The 17194-nt window shown below is 42.6% G+C and overlaps 1 protein-coding gene across 1 annotated transcript in view; it reads left to right on the forward strand.

The window, feature by feature from the left end:
* The first annotated feature begins 2633 nt into the window (after positions 1-2633).
* The window catches only part of ACSL1 (acyl-CoA synthetase long chain family member 1), a 37945-nt gene continuing 23384 nt past the window's right edge, over positions 2634-17194 (forward strand). Inside the window, exons 1-2 of the mRNA XM_053941127.1 lie at positions 2634-2672; positions 11567-11794. Of these exons, the coding sequence (XP_053797102.1) occupies positions 11600-11794 (195 nt within the window). The 5' untranslated portion in view covers positions 2634-2672; positions 11567-11599. The remainder of the gene's footprint in view (positions 2673-11566; positions 11795-17194) is intronic.

A 17194-nucleotide genomic window follows, 5' to 3' on the forward strand; every position in this document is an offset into this window, starting at 1 on the left:
GGAAAAACTTGGGGCTAGGGGAGGATCTTGGTGGTGTGTAAATACCTATTTTGCAGGGAAAGATGGAGGCAAACCCTTCTTGATGAAAGGATAAGAGGCTATAGACAGACTAGAATACAGAGAACTCCCTTTAAACAAGAAAGCCAGAATCTCCTTATGGATGTCACTTATTTGGTATATCTGATGTAAAATTGTCTTATGAGCACTTTTAATTGTTTTTGTCATTTTGTGTTGATTCAGTTGATGCTTCAGAGAAGCTTTCTTAATAATATGGAAAGGGGGAGATGTGGAGACCCTGAGGGGCATCCCCTGGTTTAGAGAGACACAAGAAGCTTCCCTCAAAAAGCTGTTAAGACCCCATTGGCTCCTTCCCCTGTTCCTGTGTCTGTTCCCATGTCCCTGGGCCACTCCCTCCCTGTTCCTTGATTGGCTCTTATCCTTGCACTACCCGAGACCAGGGTCACCCCAAGGGTCCCTCAAGAGAGAAACTTGGACCTTCCGTGTGTGTGTGTGTGTGTGTGTGTGTGTGTGTGTGCCTTAGACCTGAACATCTTACCGGGCAGCTAAATAAAACATCTGTAGATACCATGCAAAGGCCCTTTTGAATTCCTTACCCTAGACTTCGCTAGCAGCTATTCAGGCCACAACATAAATGAACATGAAGTGTGGTGCAATAGGAGGGAAGCAGGACAGCCTACCCATGGCAGAGCAGCTGATGTCCATGCTGCTTCTGCTCTAGGGCTTTACTCAAGTAGCTTTAGTGGGGTGCTAGAGACTCTGTGCCCATTAGCAGCAGCAGTCAGTGAGAGATGCACTCCTGGATTATGTGCTTTCACTTCCTTTCCTGAGAAAGGAATTTATTTTGAATTTCTGAGTCACTCCATAGCATGAACCAAGTGCAGTTACGTGGGGACTATCGGCAGCTTTTTTTTTAATTGCCCTCCTCCTTCGTGCTAAAAAGTGAATATAGGCTCCTTCCTTTCTTAAAATGCTCTTCTGCGGGAAGTCCTTTTCCTGGTATACTCTGGTATAAACTGAAACATTAGGAGACAGTACTTGCCTTTATGTAAAATAAAAGTACCCCCAGTAATTTATAGAATACTTTATATGTGAGTGTGTGTGTGTGTATATATATATATGAAAGTGTACAGCCTTAACACCCCTACACACACTTAAAATAAATAATACCCAGGAAACATTGGGAAATTATGGCAATACAGAATGTGCAACACAGTGGGACTTTGACATGTGAGTTGATGATTTACATGTCTAATGGACTGATGCAGCACATAGCCAAACCAAAACCAGTTGAGGTAACTTAATTGCCATCCAGGGGGGCCTGGACAGACTTGAGAGGTGGAGCCATAAACCTCATAGAGCTCAACAAGGCCAAGTATAAGGTCCTACACCTGGGTTGGGGTGATCCCAAGCATGAATACAGGCTGGGCAGAGAACAGAGGTGTAGCCCTGGGGAGACGGACTTGGGGGTGTTGGTGGATGAGAGGCTGGACATGGGCCAGCAAATGCACACTTGCAGCCTAGAAAACCAAAGGTGTCCTGGGCTGCATCAAAAGGAGTGTGGCCAGCAGGGCATGGGACAGGATTCTGTCGCTGCACTGCTCTCATGAGACACCATGTGGAATACTACATCCAGCTCTGGGGTCCCAAGCACATGATGGACATGGACATCCTCAAGCAGGTCCAGAGGAGGGCCATGATGATCAGGAGCACCTCTCCTGTGAAGACAGGCTGAAGGAGCTGGGGTTGTTTAGCCTAGAGAAGTCTCTGGAGAAACAGTACAGCAGCCTTCCAAGATCTGAAGGGAGGGCATGGGGTCTGCAGGACAACTGGAGAGGGAATTTTTACTCGAGCATTTAGTGATAGGAAAAGAGGTTATGGCTTTTAAAATGAAAGAGGGTGGGTTTAGATTAGATCTGAACAAGAAATTCTTTGCTATGAGAGTTATGAGACACGAGAACATGTTGCCTGGCAAAGCTGTAGATTCCATGTCCCTGGAAATGTTCAAGGCCAGGTTGGATGAGGCTTTGTGCAGCCTGGTTTAGTGAAAGGTGGCCCTGCCCATGGCAGAAGCATTGGAACTAGATGATTGTTAAGGTTCCTTCCAAACCAAACCACTCTGTGATTCTGTGATAACTATCAGGGTCCTGATAAAGCCCCAGCTGCCTCAATATGCCCCTCAAATTCACAGCACCTCACAAAAAAAGTTTGGCAGAGGTAAGCAAGGAATTGCAACAAGGTCGCCAACATATGTCCTTTTAGCATATTTATACCGGCTGCAGATGTCCTTTCGGAAGCCGTAAGAAAGCCCTTGTTTTGCAAGCTGGCACCTCAGACCTTTAAGGTGTTAAGTGGCAGTAGTGCCAGTGCTCCTCGCAGCTCCCTGTGCATCCCTGTCATTTGTGCCCGCGCAGTACAACATTTCCCCGCGGGTTTGTGTGAGTTACTGTGGGCAGGGGCAAGGGAAGGGGGAAGGACGGGGGACGGACACGGAGAAGGCCGAGCCGCAGCCCCCGCCGGGCGGCGCGGGCGGGCGGAGGAGGAGGCGGCGGAGGCGGGCTCGGCACACGCACACGCCGCTCCCGCCGTGCTCGGCTTAAATAGGGCGGCGCCGAGGAGGCGCGCACAGCCGTGGTCGGTGCTGCTGCCGGGAGGTGAGCGGGGTTCGGGGGTACTGCTGCCGTCGGGGCCGGGGACCGTCAGGAACTCGCCACCGAGGGAGCTGGCTGGGCCTGCCGGAGCGGCCGCCGCGGGGCTGGGGTGGTCTGCGCGGCCGCTGTCACCGCGGGGCCGGGCGGACCCGTCCCATCCTGCCGCCGGTCTCTGTAGGCTGTTCTCGGGGGGCCGCGGGGCTTTCCTTCCCGGCCCGCAGTGGGATCAGCGTCCCCCGGAGCCGGCTCGGCTTCCCCTCGCACAAAAAGCATTCAGGAAAGCGTGGCTGTCTGTGTCCGGCCTCCCCCCGGCGCTGCGGCAGCTCGGGCTGGCCGGGCATTGTTCGGCGCCGGCGCTGCCCTCCAGCCCGGCTCGGCTCGGCCTGGCGCGGGGCGAGCGGCTCGGCCGGGCCGAGCAGCAGGTAGCGGGCTGGGCAGCGCGGTGCTGCCTGCTGAGCCCGGGGCTTCACGTTCGTTTCGCTGCCGGACTTTGCCTTCAAGTAGGTTGTTCTTTCAGGCGTGAATGCAGCATGTACTTGATGCAGCTTTTTTTTTTTTTTTTTTCTTCCTTTGAAGCAGCTTAGAGTGCGTATGGAAATGCAGCGTGAGCCAAACTGGCCTAAAATGGAAGGTTGAGTGGCTTTGACTTTGCAGGCCTCCTCTGCTGCTAGGTAGGACTTACAGTGCTACAGCACAGAGATTTAACCTGGTTACCCGACACTTTTGTTCTAGGATGCATACATTTCTTGTTCCTGTTGAACAGGAATCGCAACACTTGAAGCCTTCTGAATTTCTAAACGGCATGTCTGTTAGCTGTCTGGAGTATTAGGGACACCCTCTTGGGCTATGTAATCTAAACATATGCCTCACTTGGGTTAGCATCCGAGATATGATGGTCAGGTTCTGTGATAGGAAAGAACAGACCTCATCCATGTGGTGTTAATAGATTTCCTTTTCCATCTGCATTGCTTTACAGAGAATCATGCACTCTCCTGAGCCTAGTCAGGAAAGTTTATTATTGCCTTTTTGCTTTGGAACATGGTCTCAAACTCACAAGCTGAGATTTCACAGCCCCAGGATTTGGATCAGATTTCTTGCATCAAGAAATTGAATATAAGAGGGCATTGAGTTTACTGAAAAATACCTTTCTCTTCCTCTTGCAACAATAGCAGTATTAATAATGCAAAAACTGATACATAGAGTTCCTCATGGACTCTTGCTGTTACTGCCTTTTTAAAGTTTAAGGGTATGTAGCTTGCTTGTATTGGGATGGGGAAACATTTGAAAGATGGCTGATGGAAAAAATCTAAAGCTTGTCATTACAAGTAGTTGTTGTGTGTAGTGTTATCAATTCAAGGTCTTAAGCAAACAGCCTTAGCCTAGTCTGAGGATTACATGAGTACGATGAATTTGCAAAGGTAGCTTCTAAATTTGGTACGTGTTGTTTTCTACAACTTGGCTGACGTGAGGTTGCAAGCAAGTCTTCAGGTTTAGAGAAGGAAACCCCTAAGTAGCCTTTTGCTTCAAGGACGAGTACAAGGTTTATATTGGTAGAACAAACAAAACCAGCAATTTATAGTGGATGGTAAGACAACTTTGAAGTATTTTTGTGGTTAAGTGACTTGCCTGTTTTTTGAGCAAAGTCTGTGTGGCTGGTTCTCTGATCTCCTTGCTTCACTTGAAACGAATTCTTCATGAGGTTTTTGGGAGGAGGCAGAGGTGGGTTGTACCTTCCCTGTTTTGTGCATGTTGCTCTCCAGTGGGACAGAGTAAAAGGTTCCTTTTCTCTTTCTTATCCTTCCAAGAAAACACCACTTTTACTAATGTGAACAACAGAAGGTAATAATAGATTTTTGTGTTTTGCTTTTCTTGATAATATGGTTGATATAATTAGGTAGACTGAAGAAAACTAATGGCATGAAATTTTTTGAACGTGCAGCAGAGACAAGAGGTGTTCTGGCCCAAGGGATACATTGCTTGATAAATTTGGCTTCTGTCAGTCTTTTGAAGAGACTGCCTGCCATATCCTGCTTTGCTGCTATGCTAAATTAAAAGTTCAGATAAGTTAAATATTTCACTATGGTAAATGTAACCAGTGGTAACTCCCTAGAAATCTTTACAAGTAAGAGGGGTGATGGTTTATTCATTGGTGAATGGTTTTGTGGAGGAGTTTACAATGCTGCGTGGCTCAGGGAAGCTCTGCTGTACAGTGTTGACCTTTACAGCCTGTAGGCTGAACTCTGCCTGCGGATGTGGGGCTTGCATTTCCGCAGATCCCACCTGACTCCTGAAACAAGGACACTTGATAGCATAAGGCTTCTGCTCTCTTGCTGCCTTTCATGTTGAGAGTTACTCATCTACGCAGGGTAAAATATCATTCCCTACCCCTGGCAGGGAGTTTGAAGCTAGATAATCTTTAAGGTCTTTTTCAAACCAAACCATTCTATGATAGTAAAATACTTTTTTTGGTTAGGATTTGAATCTTAGTAATACTGGAAGTTTTCTCAAAACTGATTGAAAACAGCTTGCATGATTTTATAGAGATGTAGAGGAAAAATGGATTTTGCTTTTGTAATTTAGCCATTTAAGTGCTATAGCAGAAGTGCACGATGTCCTATTTCCAGAAGAGGATTTCTCCCTTGTTTTATGAATTGCTGTTCTTGAACCCAGAACTCTTAAGCTTTTTAGTTTGATACTGCATGTGCCATGTTTTGGAAATCTGACTTCTGCAGTCAGACTGAAATAATAGCTTGGTAAGATTGAATTTGTTTCCTAGGAAAGCAAGCAGAAGAAAATGCTTACTGTCACTGACTCAGAGATGCAGGCATACTTTAATGCCTGTGGTCAGAAGATTGTTCTGTTAGCCATACTATTTTTTGGGCTGCTGGTGTTGGGAGGTCACTCAGTGAACCTGTTGCTTCTCATAAGTACTTACTGATCTTCCAGTCTCAGTGTGTTAAGGGTTATTTTTTCTGTAACAGCCTACTGGATGTAAACCCTATCTAGTGCAGTGCAATGGGGCTTAGTGTGCCTGACCCAGGTTGCTTTCTGCAAGAGTTCAGGTATCAGAAGTATGAGCGAGAAACTCTTTCTCACAGAGTCTCAAGTGAGCACTTAAACCATGTGTTAGCTTGATATTGCATACTGGGCTTTGTGAATAGTAGCCTTTTCCTGGGAGGAGTAGAATGAATAAGTTAGTATGATCTACTCAAGCTGAGTAGATGATACCACAAAAAAGCAGTTTGGTTCTGTAGCGTGGTTTTCATCTAAATGGCGTTTGGCATGACACTAGATTGATAGAGTAGTGCCATGATGTATTTGCAAATCAGAGTTGCAGGGATGCAATTCTAATGGATAGCAGTGTAAGCTGAAAAAGAAATATTTGCAGGCATCTTGTGTGGTTTTTGGAGATGAGAAACCAGTAAGACTGCTTAGTGCCATGTTGTGTATGTGTAGGCATGGATTAAAGATAACTTAAATAATTCTCTGAATGATTCTGAGCTCTGAATCATTCTCAATCATTCTCTGAAAGGTTTTATCAGTAAGTGTTGGTTTTCCTTTATACACAGGGTTACCAAATGTTGTTGGAGGACTATAATTGCACAAAAGGCATTGAGCAGATTCTTGTCATGTGTTTCAACTCCTGAACTTGAATAAACTCCAGTGACCTCACCAGTGTGCACTGAAATTACTTACTGGACATCACTGAGAGGCAAGAATCCAGGTGGAGTTCTGCTTGATTGCAGGGGGACTAATGCCAAATGTCGGAGGACAGGCCTGTGACTTTCCTTGATGTGAACAAAACCATGACACACCAGTTTCAGATCTAGTGCTCCATAAAGGTTGTGGCAGAAGCTTTAACTTTCATTGCACTTTATGGAGTAAGTGACTGTGTCCTGACTTATGGGTCTGAATCCAGCTTCTATGTTGTTTCCCTCCAGTTCTGCCTTGTCCCAAACACAGGAACAGAAGCTGAACCAGTAGAGGCAACTTATACCCCAGTGCATGGTGCCCTGCTGAGAGCCTGACTTAGGGAGCTGGAGAGGAATTGGATGTGAGGTGTGAATATTAAGGACCTGGTGGTTCCTCCTGCCTGGGATGTGTCCCTTATTAACAGTTCTCTAGTTCTTTCCTCTTTACTCTTGCAGGAAGGTAAATATTTACTGCTTTAAAAGGAAGGTTTATAGCTCTCATGGTTGGCTGGTGAACTAGCTGATTTTTGGGTAAGATTTTGTTCTTGTTTTTTCTTTTTTTAAGTTGGGGTGGGGTCAAGGGGGTGAGGCAGAGGTGGTGGTGAGGAGGTCATAGTAGTGGATTAGACAGTTTAATGTATTTAGTTTGTTCAGACAAATCTTCTCTGGCTGAGGAGTCATATATGACTTCTCATATATGACCTGACAGGTTGCACCACAGTAGGCATCTTGCTGTCCTGTTTGTTATACAGAGCTTAAACTGGGATTTCTCCTTCAGGTCTCAAATACCAAAGCTCCTTTGCTGTGTCTTGAAGGTGGTTATGGTTTGCTTGCTGGTTAGTTTGACTATGTTACAGGTGTTTGCAAGACCTCAGTCAGATTCCCCTCTGACTGCAGGACAAAATCCTGTGAGGACTTGTAAGCAGTGTTTACAGTTTTGTGATTATTGTGTAGTATTACATTAGTCCACCCTCTTCCCCAGCTGTGCTGTTGTGTTTCCTTCTGGTCATAGCAATCTGGTCATTGAGATGAGTTGATCTAGTTGAGAACTAGCATCACGAATAATATAGAAAGATGGTGTTTGCCAGATCACCTCCCTTGTGACTGTCTGACTGGTGTGGAAAGGATTGTGCAAGCATGTTACCTAGGACAGGTTGGACTGACTCAAATTTAAGGTGATTGTCAATGCACTGTGAGATTAGGATTATATATCCTATTCAGACAAAAGGATTTCTCAGGTTAATAGCCAAAGCTATTTGTTCTACCTGTTTTTTATACATAATAAAGGGCCTAGGACATGATTCTGCACTTGCTCTTTCAAAGGCTGAGTGGAGAAAGGCTTAAGGAAAAAATTAGATCCATGGGAGCTGTGCAGTGTAACCCGTAAGAGTAAGAAAAAAACAGACTGCAGTGGCAGGTAGCTGTCAGGACAACTCCAAGGTATGTGGGTGGCTGGTTCCCCGTTCCAGCATATCATAGTGAAAACATCTTAGTGCTATATTGTTCATTATAAGAGGCGACGTCTCCTGTAGATTTCTTCTCCTTGCAAGAGGCTGTAGAAATAATACAGTCGGTTCTTTTACACCATGTGATGGACCTGCCTTTATGGCAGTGCTAGTGTGTTGTTTATCTAAATACTAGAACAGAGAGAAAGAAAGGCCATTGGTTCTTTGGGTTGTTTTCTTTGCAAAACAGAAGCTGGTGGCTGCTCTCCTGTTCTCTTCCGTTGCACTCGAACGATGTCTGGCTATGGATAGACAATAGGCAGGCTGCTGCCCTCTGTAAATAGACCATTGTACGCCCAGAGTAGGAGCAGCAAAGAACGGCAGAGCCCTGCCAACTTGGGTCATTGCCTTGAGATACTGGCTGTGCTGTAAAGAATGAGTCTTGGGTGCTGCAGGGTGGGTGGGTGTGTGTGTGAGCAGAGAGAGCTGGCTTTGTCTGAAACTTACAGAACTCCTTAGCTAAATTGACACGGTGAGTTCAGAGGGGTACCTTTTTGGGCTGCACTGGGGGAACTGTTTCTCTGGAGGTGGTCAAGACAGATAGTTGTCTCTGAATCAGTTTTGCCTCGTTACCCAAACTGCTTTCCCTCTGGTCTTTTAGAAAAAAAGACCAAGGTCTACTGATTGCATTGAGAAAAAAGTGCTTTTGACCTCAAATGTCAATTCTGCTCTTTCCCCCCCTACATGTAGTAATCTGAGTATTACAGACTGGTACTTTTCATTTGGCATATCCTTTCTTTTGGTCTTCAGCTGTGTCTCACACTGTTTGAGTCTGTCCCTTGTATTCCAGATCCTGCTTGGTAAGAAGGAATTGCAGGACTAGAATTTGTGAAGAGAGCATGGCTTTTTTTACTTGTCTTGAGTGAGCAAACTTAGCTGGGCCCTTCCTTGAGGAAAACAACTGAAAGCTAGATGTAAGCTCCACTGTGAAGATCTTTATCTCAGTGTGAAGGCTCTAAACCATTCTTCTTGGTCATGATAAAAACCCAGGATGTCTGATATTGGAACATGAGCCAACTAAATACTGAGATGACTTGAAGGCTGGAAGGCATTGGAGTCTCTTTTCTTGATGGGGTGTATTTGGATGCATATGTTAAGAATGCGAATTTATTGTCTTGGTTACACTTGGCTTTGCCCTAAATGCAGAAGACAAGAGCTCATATGACTTAACAGATAGTGTTAAAGCTTGGAATTGCTTAGTCTTGCAGAAAACTGTCTTTGTGTGGATGAGGCAGAAGATATAATAAGATATTATCTCAATATAAACATAAGCAGCAAAACGTTTTATCATTGTGTACCTGATAACTTGTGGTATAACTGCTCAAGAAAAGTTTTATATTGCAGGCTTCCCTAGAAACAACTGGTCAAGGAAATTAAAAGCAGAGGTGTTCATTTCTTCTCTTCGCCTAGGCTGAAATCATAGCCGATCCTTGACTAATGGGACTCTTGTGTGAATTAAATGATGTTTACTTCAGTTCTTGTTACCTGTAAAGTCATCACAGCCTTTTGAGTAATTTAAATTACATTGCATTCCTAAATCATGGTGTGTGTGCAGGACACTTCATGACTAATGCAGACAGGAAAGCAATTTCAAAAGTCAAAGGTGCTCCTTGTGGAGCTTGAGGAAAGAGCTATGCTTGCTCTTGGCCATTAGCTGCATCATAGACCCTCGTGTCTAGTTTCATAAGATGGTGTCTATGATAAATGTGAAATTAACTTTTAAGTCCAGACTTCCTTGTTGGTGTATGAAGTTTTTTTATTCTTACTGTTCAGCTGTGTATAGTAATACTGAAGAAGTAGTTTTCACACCTGCAATGCTAATGAACATGATTAGGTACATAAAAAGCAACCACATGGTGATTGTAACTGTTAAGTCAATGACTGATTCCTTTTTCCAAAAAGGAAGATGAAGAGCTTGTTTATATATTCAGTTCATCTCTACCTTCTATTGCTACAGCCTGATGTGTTGTGGATTTTGATTATAGTTTGCTGTATATCACTGTGCAAATAACAAAAAGGCATTTCTGTAGTGACCCTGCACTGCCTGCCCGGCTGATGCAGCTCTGTGCCCTAAGCCTATGGCAGAAAAGTGTGGGGGAGAGAGAGCAGTGCCTGCTGGCTTGGGATTACTCTATGGTCTAGGACTGTTCCAGAGATGGAACTTGACTCCATCCTGACTGCCCCCATTCATGACCTTGCTTCACCATGTCCTGTTAGCATTGTGAAAGCATGGGCCCTTTGAACTAATTTTATTACTATTTTGCTGTCTCTAGCAAGTCTTGTCCAAATACTGGTTAGACGTTTTGTGAACTAGACCACGTTTCTGTTGTTTGGTTGAATAACTGATTGCAGCAGTAAGGGTTTCAAGGTCAGACTGTAAACTAAGATTTTCCTGTAGAAATATGAAATGTTAACTGGGTATAGTTGATCTTAAAACTTACAAATGTAATTCTGCACGTTTGGGTTTCAGAGTCTCATATGTTGCCATCCTGCAGCGGTAGCATGATGTACAGTATGATTGTAGCTGTTAGCTACCTCCTTTGACATTCTCTAGGACCTTTGTTTAATTCTATTGTCTGTAGGAAATGGCTAGGACCTAAATTACCTAACTGAATACATCTTTGTTCTTCAAGCAAGCGGGACAGCGTTGCCAGCCGTCGCTGGGTGTCGGGCGGCCGTGCCGGTGTCGGGGCCCGCGGGCGCCCTTGAGCGCGGTGGGGTGAGCGCTGCCGGCTGCCATTGGCCCCGCGCGGGCCGGCTGCTCCCGTTCACCTCTCCCCCAGTGGGCATCGGCCGGGGGTTTGGCATGTGACAGACGTCCCGGGAGACCTTGGCTGTAGAGGAGAGCACCAGCTGAGCTGACTGCAATCCCTTTTTTTTTTTTTTTCTGCAGCTGGTTCTTGCTGTGGAATATCCGTGTCAGTGAGTGCTGGCAGGGAGCAGCCTCTTCCAGCTCTTCTTCTGTGCGAACGTGACAAATCAAATGTGCTTCCTGTGCTTGATTATATTGCTGCGTGCTGCTGCCGTGGGCCTCATTTGCCACTACTTTAGTCTGCCTCATGACCAGAGAGAAATTACTGGCCTGGTGCTGGGAGAAATAGGAAATTTGCTAAGTACCATGGAGGAGCTATGGGAGGATATTGGCTTTGAAAGCAGCTTGCTGTACTGACCTTTCTGTGCATGTCTGAAGGGAGAGTAGAAGAGAGTTTATTTTACTGGACGTAGGAAAGGAAAAAATGTGCTCCTGCTGTGCTCCTATAGGATTGGAATACACTCTGTTACATGCAGGCTAGATAACGTATGTCCCTGCCCTTCATTCCCAGACTTCCCTCCTTGATGACTAACTGTTTAAACAATCTTACAGTACACCTACTCTACAAATACCTATTTTACTTTTGTGAAATTCTCTCCTTTAACAAAAAGTCTTTTTTTTTAAAAAAAATTGAGTGCAGTCTCTGTGGAAAGCAATACTAAAACCCTGAAGAAATTCCCTCTTCTCAGCTCCACCTATTTTTCTAGAGTATGAACTAATAATTGCTTGCTTACTTAATTGCAGCACAGATATCTAAAGATATTGCCTGTCTAGTGGCAGATGGAGTTATTTTGACAGTAGGACAAAGCATACATCGCTGCCCTGCAGCAACAGTGAATCAAAAGCGGATTTCAGATTTTTTTGTGCAACTTTTTTTCATACCAACAGATTCCAGCATTAGAACAACTGCACTGAACTGCAATGCAAGCACATGAGTTGTTCAGATACCTACGAATGCCAGAACTTGGGGATGTCAGACAGTATGTGCGCACCCTTCCGACAAATACGCTGATGGGCTTCGGTGCTTTTGCAGCTCTCACTACCTACTGGTATGCAACAAGACCAAAAGCAATAAAACCACCATGTGATTTAGCAATGCAGTCTGTGGAAATAGAGGTAAGTGCCACTTGATGGATGCTGTAGTTCACTGAAATTTGAACCCTGAATGAAGTGTTGAGAGAGACCAAACACTTGATTTACATTAGGGTGTTTCTAAACCTGAAGTGTGGGGAGAATACTTTTCTGAAATGTGGCTTGAAGTCATTATTTCGGCTTTCTGAATTTGAAAATCAACTTGAGGCCTGAGGAAATAAGTATCACAGGAGAAGACGATTCTTCTGAGACTACTGAGCTTCTGATCTCACTAGTGACAAAACTTGTTCATATTAGAATTGGCACAGTGTAGTTTTCAATTCCTGGGCACATGATGACCTATTAAATTAGGTCTTGGGGTCAGAGTATGTATACTGGTGTATATACTGATTAGGCTAATAACTCTTCTTTTATTTTTAGTGTATAATAGCTGACACATGAGACTTTATATTGTGTTACAAGCATGAGGAGGGTACTAATTGTCCTCAGATGATCTGTGGAAAGAGATATTAGTCTGCCAAGAGATCCCAGCCATAGAGTAAGTTGAAATTAAACCAGCCACCTGCTAAACTCTGGATGTTAGCTTAGCTTTTGTCTTACACTTTTTAGAAGCAGAGTTACTTTTAGGTGATGGCTTTTAAAAAGTGAAGTCAAATAGAAAAAGAGTCTGAGTGGGAGAAACTGTTGCTTTGTGAGCAAATATAGACAACAGATTGCAAGGCTGGTGTTTTTTGGGGGTTGTGGTTTTATTGATTCTCTTGCTCACTACAGCATCAAATGCTTATTCTTTCAAGAGTGTTCTCTTTCTTCAGGATAGACAAGGTGTTTTCTTCTTTTGAAGTAAGGGGAATTCTGGAAGGTTGTGATCTTTAAGGGAGATACAAAGTGTAGAATTGTAAAGCTGACAGCTTCTTGCCTTACTGATGATAGTCAGAGACTACTACTGTAGGTTTATATATATATATATATATACATACACTTGGAACTGAAGTCTCCCTTTACACTACATTCTTTTGCATTGACAGACTGCATCTAGTTGTCCTGTATCAAATGAATTAACATGACTCTTGTGCTTAAGAGCAGATGTGACTACAAACTGATGTAAATCTAACGTGGCAGAGTTTGAAACTTACAGTAGGTCAGCTTCATGAACTCCAGCAAACTCCTGTCATTACTTCAAATTGGGCACTTTTTTCAATGTTTCATACTGTTGAGATTGAAGAATGACACATTAGTTGGCCCCTCCATTCACAGTTTATTTCCTAATAATTTCAGTGGAGCATACAGCAAGTTTATGGACACATCGTGTTACTGTAGCAAATAGTGGTCTGCTTGTAGAAGTATGCAAAAGGGAAACAAAAAATGCAGTCGCAATGTGATAATTGCTAAAAAAAGCCTATGTTCAAGCAACATGTAGAGTAAGGGTCTAGAAGTTAGATGTCACTTCTTGGTGAGCTTTTCCAAGTCTTTCAGCAGACGTGTAGACAACAGGTATAATAGTCTTGTAAACCAGCACATCTTGGCTGCTGGAATGAGCTAGCAGTGCTAGTTTTCCAGCTGTGGAGTGCCTCATTAGGCATTGTAAACTTCAGCAGATTTTTGGGGGACATTGCATTTTAAGATGGTAAAACAGTAGCTTTTAGCTGTCCATAATCCCATGACAAATGCTTGTTTGCTTGAGACTCTTGACAGCAGTCTCAGTTCACTGCCTCTACTTCAAGTTAAATTACTTGTCATTGCTGGATTCTGAGATTGAAGTCATTGTTTGGTGGTATGAGACTTCACTAAGCTACTTAATGCATCATTGATCCAATTACACTAATTGGCTCTCTGATCAGAGCAAGATAGGTATAACAGTATTATTTTTCACTGCCTCTTTAGAAAATGTTTTAATGGACTAAATACTAATAAGACTTAAATGAAAAACACTGGAGTGTGTTAGCATGTTTTAGTGATAAGAGCTCAAACTTAGAGAACATCTTGAAATGTGTAAGATCTGTCCAGTTTTGTTTTCATTAAGGGTTGTATCTGAACTATTAATAATGTTTAAAATGGTAATCAAATGAGAATGTGTTTTGAATCAAGTTAAGTGCTGTTGGAATTGCTACTCCTATAACAGTGACTTTATTACAGTGCTCAGGATTCAGGTTCTCACTACATTTTGCTTAAAATTTAACTTCATATCATCCATTTTCTTATATATATATGTTAAGATGGGTTGTCACTTCTACAGGGAAAAAAATCAAATACTGATCTGAAATTATGTCTAAACATTTTTTTCTTCCTGAACAATTTTAAAAGGCCTGAGTGGCTGCTCCAAAAAAGAAATGGCAGAAGGCAATGCCTCTTTGCTACTATTTTACTATCTAGTCTACCTGTTCATTTACAGAAAGAAATTTGAACTAGAAATAAGCTTCTACATAATTCTTATTTGTGACTTAACTTTGTTAGATGCCAAGGGAATGAGTGAGGTCATTGACTGGAGTAGGGTTTCTACATGTTCTGATACCATATCTTCATAACTTCATGTGGGAGAAAGAAGATCCATTTATTGTTGTTCCAGGTCACTTCCCATCTCTAAAAAGTTTTGAGGTCAGCATCCCATGACTCATTTTAACAATCCCTGGATGAGCAAAAAGATTGCACACATAGTTGCAAATGAGTGCAAAGAGTTACTGAAGTGGCCAGGTTGCCCAGAGCCCCTGTCAGCCTGGCTTTGAACACTTCCAGGGATGTCATCCACATCTGGATCTGTCTGCCTGTAGATTGCATTCTTTGCACTGATGACTAACAGCTGAATAACTTTGGCTGCTGATTTTGTGTGCAGGTGTATGGCAGTCAAATATATTAAATCTTGCTTTAAAAACTTCTATTTGCCCCAGCTTACACTATACAGAAGAATAGGATAGATATAAATATTAAAATGTCAGTATTTTCTAGAAGTAAGACTGGATTTGACTGGCTTTTTTGTTCCCTTAAGAAAAGATATTGAATATGGAGAGAAGTATTCAGCTCATGACAACTTTTAAAGTCTTCTTACATTCTTCTGATAGATTACCAGAATACTAGTGAGCCTTGTCTTTCAAGAATCACTTGATTACACATGTGCTTATCTCCCTATGAATGATCAGTTCTAGGTGCTGTATGCTTACTTAGGGAGTAGTGTGCTTAAACTTATATGGCTGGTTTGAAAACCCTGGTTTATACTACTTGCTGCTCAGAATAAGTATGTTGGTGACCTAAGCACCACTTGCTAGTATAATCTCCCCCTCAGGTAAAGGGAAATTTCTCTTGTCTCTGAGGCATGGTGGAGTCTACAGTATGTTTTGACATTACTGCTAATCCTAAGAAACCTGTGTCAACAAGAACCAAACTCATGGCTTGGACAAAAGCAGTTACTTTATATGACCTGAGTAGGCCTTGATAGAGTAATATATGCTCTGTTGTGGAATAAATCTGTTTCCTTCAGAGGCTGCTATTTTTAACCAGTGCCAAGGTTTTACTTAATGACTAGCACTTGATGTGCAGTAGGTTAATTTCCTGCAAGTCCCTGAGCTGCTGCAAGAGCTGCTTTACACAAGAAACTAGAATTTGTTCTCGAATTAATCAGATTTTATTGCCTGGCTGCTTTTAATAAGAACACTTATTAAAAACTGACAACCTTTTTGACTGCTTGTCCTTTTACTGGACAGATCTATTAGATGCCATTCAACTAACCTGGTGTGAAGTCAGTCAAACATTCCAGTCCTGGGATTCAGATACCTGGTGGTAATGACCAATGATTTTTAAACAAGCTTGCTGCAAACAGAACTTTCCCTCATATTGCACAAACATTCTGGATAAAGGACCATTTGGACTAGGTTTTAAAATAGCAGTTCTTGCTGCTTTCAAGCAAAATGTAGATGAGTTCTACTGCTTAGTAGATGAGTAAGTTTAGACCTTGCATTATGCTCCTGGTTTGACCTTCAACATGTCTGGGAGTATTTCACTGCATCAATAATGTTGAAGTCCTTATGGCCTTCACACAAGGAGCTGGGTGTTTTTCAGAGAAACTTTTATTCTAAGACTGTTGAAAATCCAGTTAATTCTACTTTACTATAGGAAAAAGAACAAAGTAAGCAAAACTGAAAGTTGTTTGTTTCCCCTTACCAAAAACCTATAAGAACCAATGGGAAATTTTCAACAGCAGTCTGTTACAGTTTCTCCTTTTTTTCAGAAGGACAGTGCTGTCAGTCTTGTATCTAAGCAGTGTACTGTCTGGTAACTCATCTTCAAATTTGGTTAGTGCCTCAGGCCCTGAAAAAATTGCTTTTGTGGTGCTGTGTAATAGGGCATGTAAACAAAACAGTAGTAGTCCACATGAGGAGAAACAAATACTTCTTGACTCTTGATGAGGAATGGCTTAGGCTATTGTATTTCACCTGATGTAGGAATTATAGCCCATCAGATATGATACATGTGATACATTGCACTTGTTGATGTTACCTGTGGCCATGGTAACAAACTACATTGTGTGATCTTTCTTAGATTAGCTCCAGAGTGGCAACACTGGGAAAATCTGTAAGATTACCTTGATTACCCAAGATCTGAGAACCCAGTGAAATAAAGCAAGCAGTCTTGCTGTTCTTTCCAGGCAGAGACATGTACTAGTGATCTGTTAATTTCCTGTAGAGTAGATGTTGGTCTGAGAGCAAGTATACTCCTGAATTTCTGATGTTATGAAGTTTTAGAGGTAAGCCACTCATTAACTTGTTCTGGGTCATGTTCACAGTGTATGTTTCTGCTTACTGTCAAAGGAGTGGCAAGCACTGCATTACTCATACTGTTTTGCTAAAACAAGTTAGGCTTGTTTTAGTGTAAAAATATTTTTTCCTCTCTGTGCCTTTTATGTGCTAGCTGATTTCTATAGACGTGTGTAATATGACACCTTCTGTACATAAACCTGTATTTATGTAGCTTATACATGAACAGGGGATGTCTGGTCTTCCAGGATACTTAGAAAATAGGAGAAGAACCTATAACTATATATGAACATATTTTAGTTGTGGATGATAGACTAACTAAATCTGTGCCTGAATTGTCTAGGGCTTGAGTTTCTGAAAGAGCCAGAAATTGATTATGCTGATAGAGAAAATCTTACACAGTGTTTACTCAAGACTCTGTTTAACCAGCTGGGCTGTTCCTGATAAGAACTTGCTTGTAGGTGTCTATCATCATAACAGGACTAATTAACAACTGTGGCCTAATAGTAATTGCATAATTGTAGTTTGTGAAACTTGATTGCTCTCTATAAAATGAGATTATTTAATTGGTCACTCTGAAGAAGGCAGTGTTAAGTCTGGACTACTAAATTCTTGTATTGACTTCCAATTTTAGCTTATCTAAGTGCTCAACAGCTAAAAAATGGTGATTTTAACTTTCAAG

The sequence above is a fragment of the Vidua chalybeata genome, chromosome 4 (genome assembly GCF_026979565.1).
Source record: "Vidua chalybeata isolate OUT-0048 chromosome 4, bVidCha1 merged haplotype, whole genome shotgun sequence".
In the NCBI taxonomy this organism is placed as follows: Eukaryota; Metazoa; Chordata; class Aves; order Passeriformes; family Viduidae; genus Vidua; species Vidua chalybeata.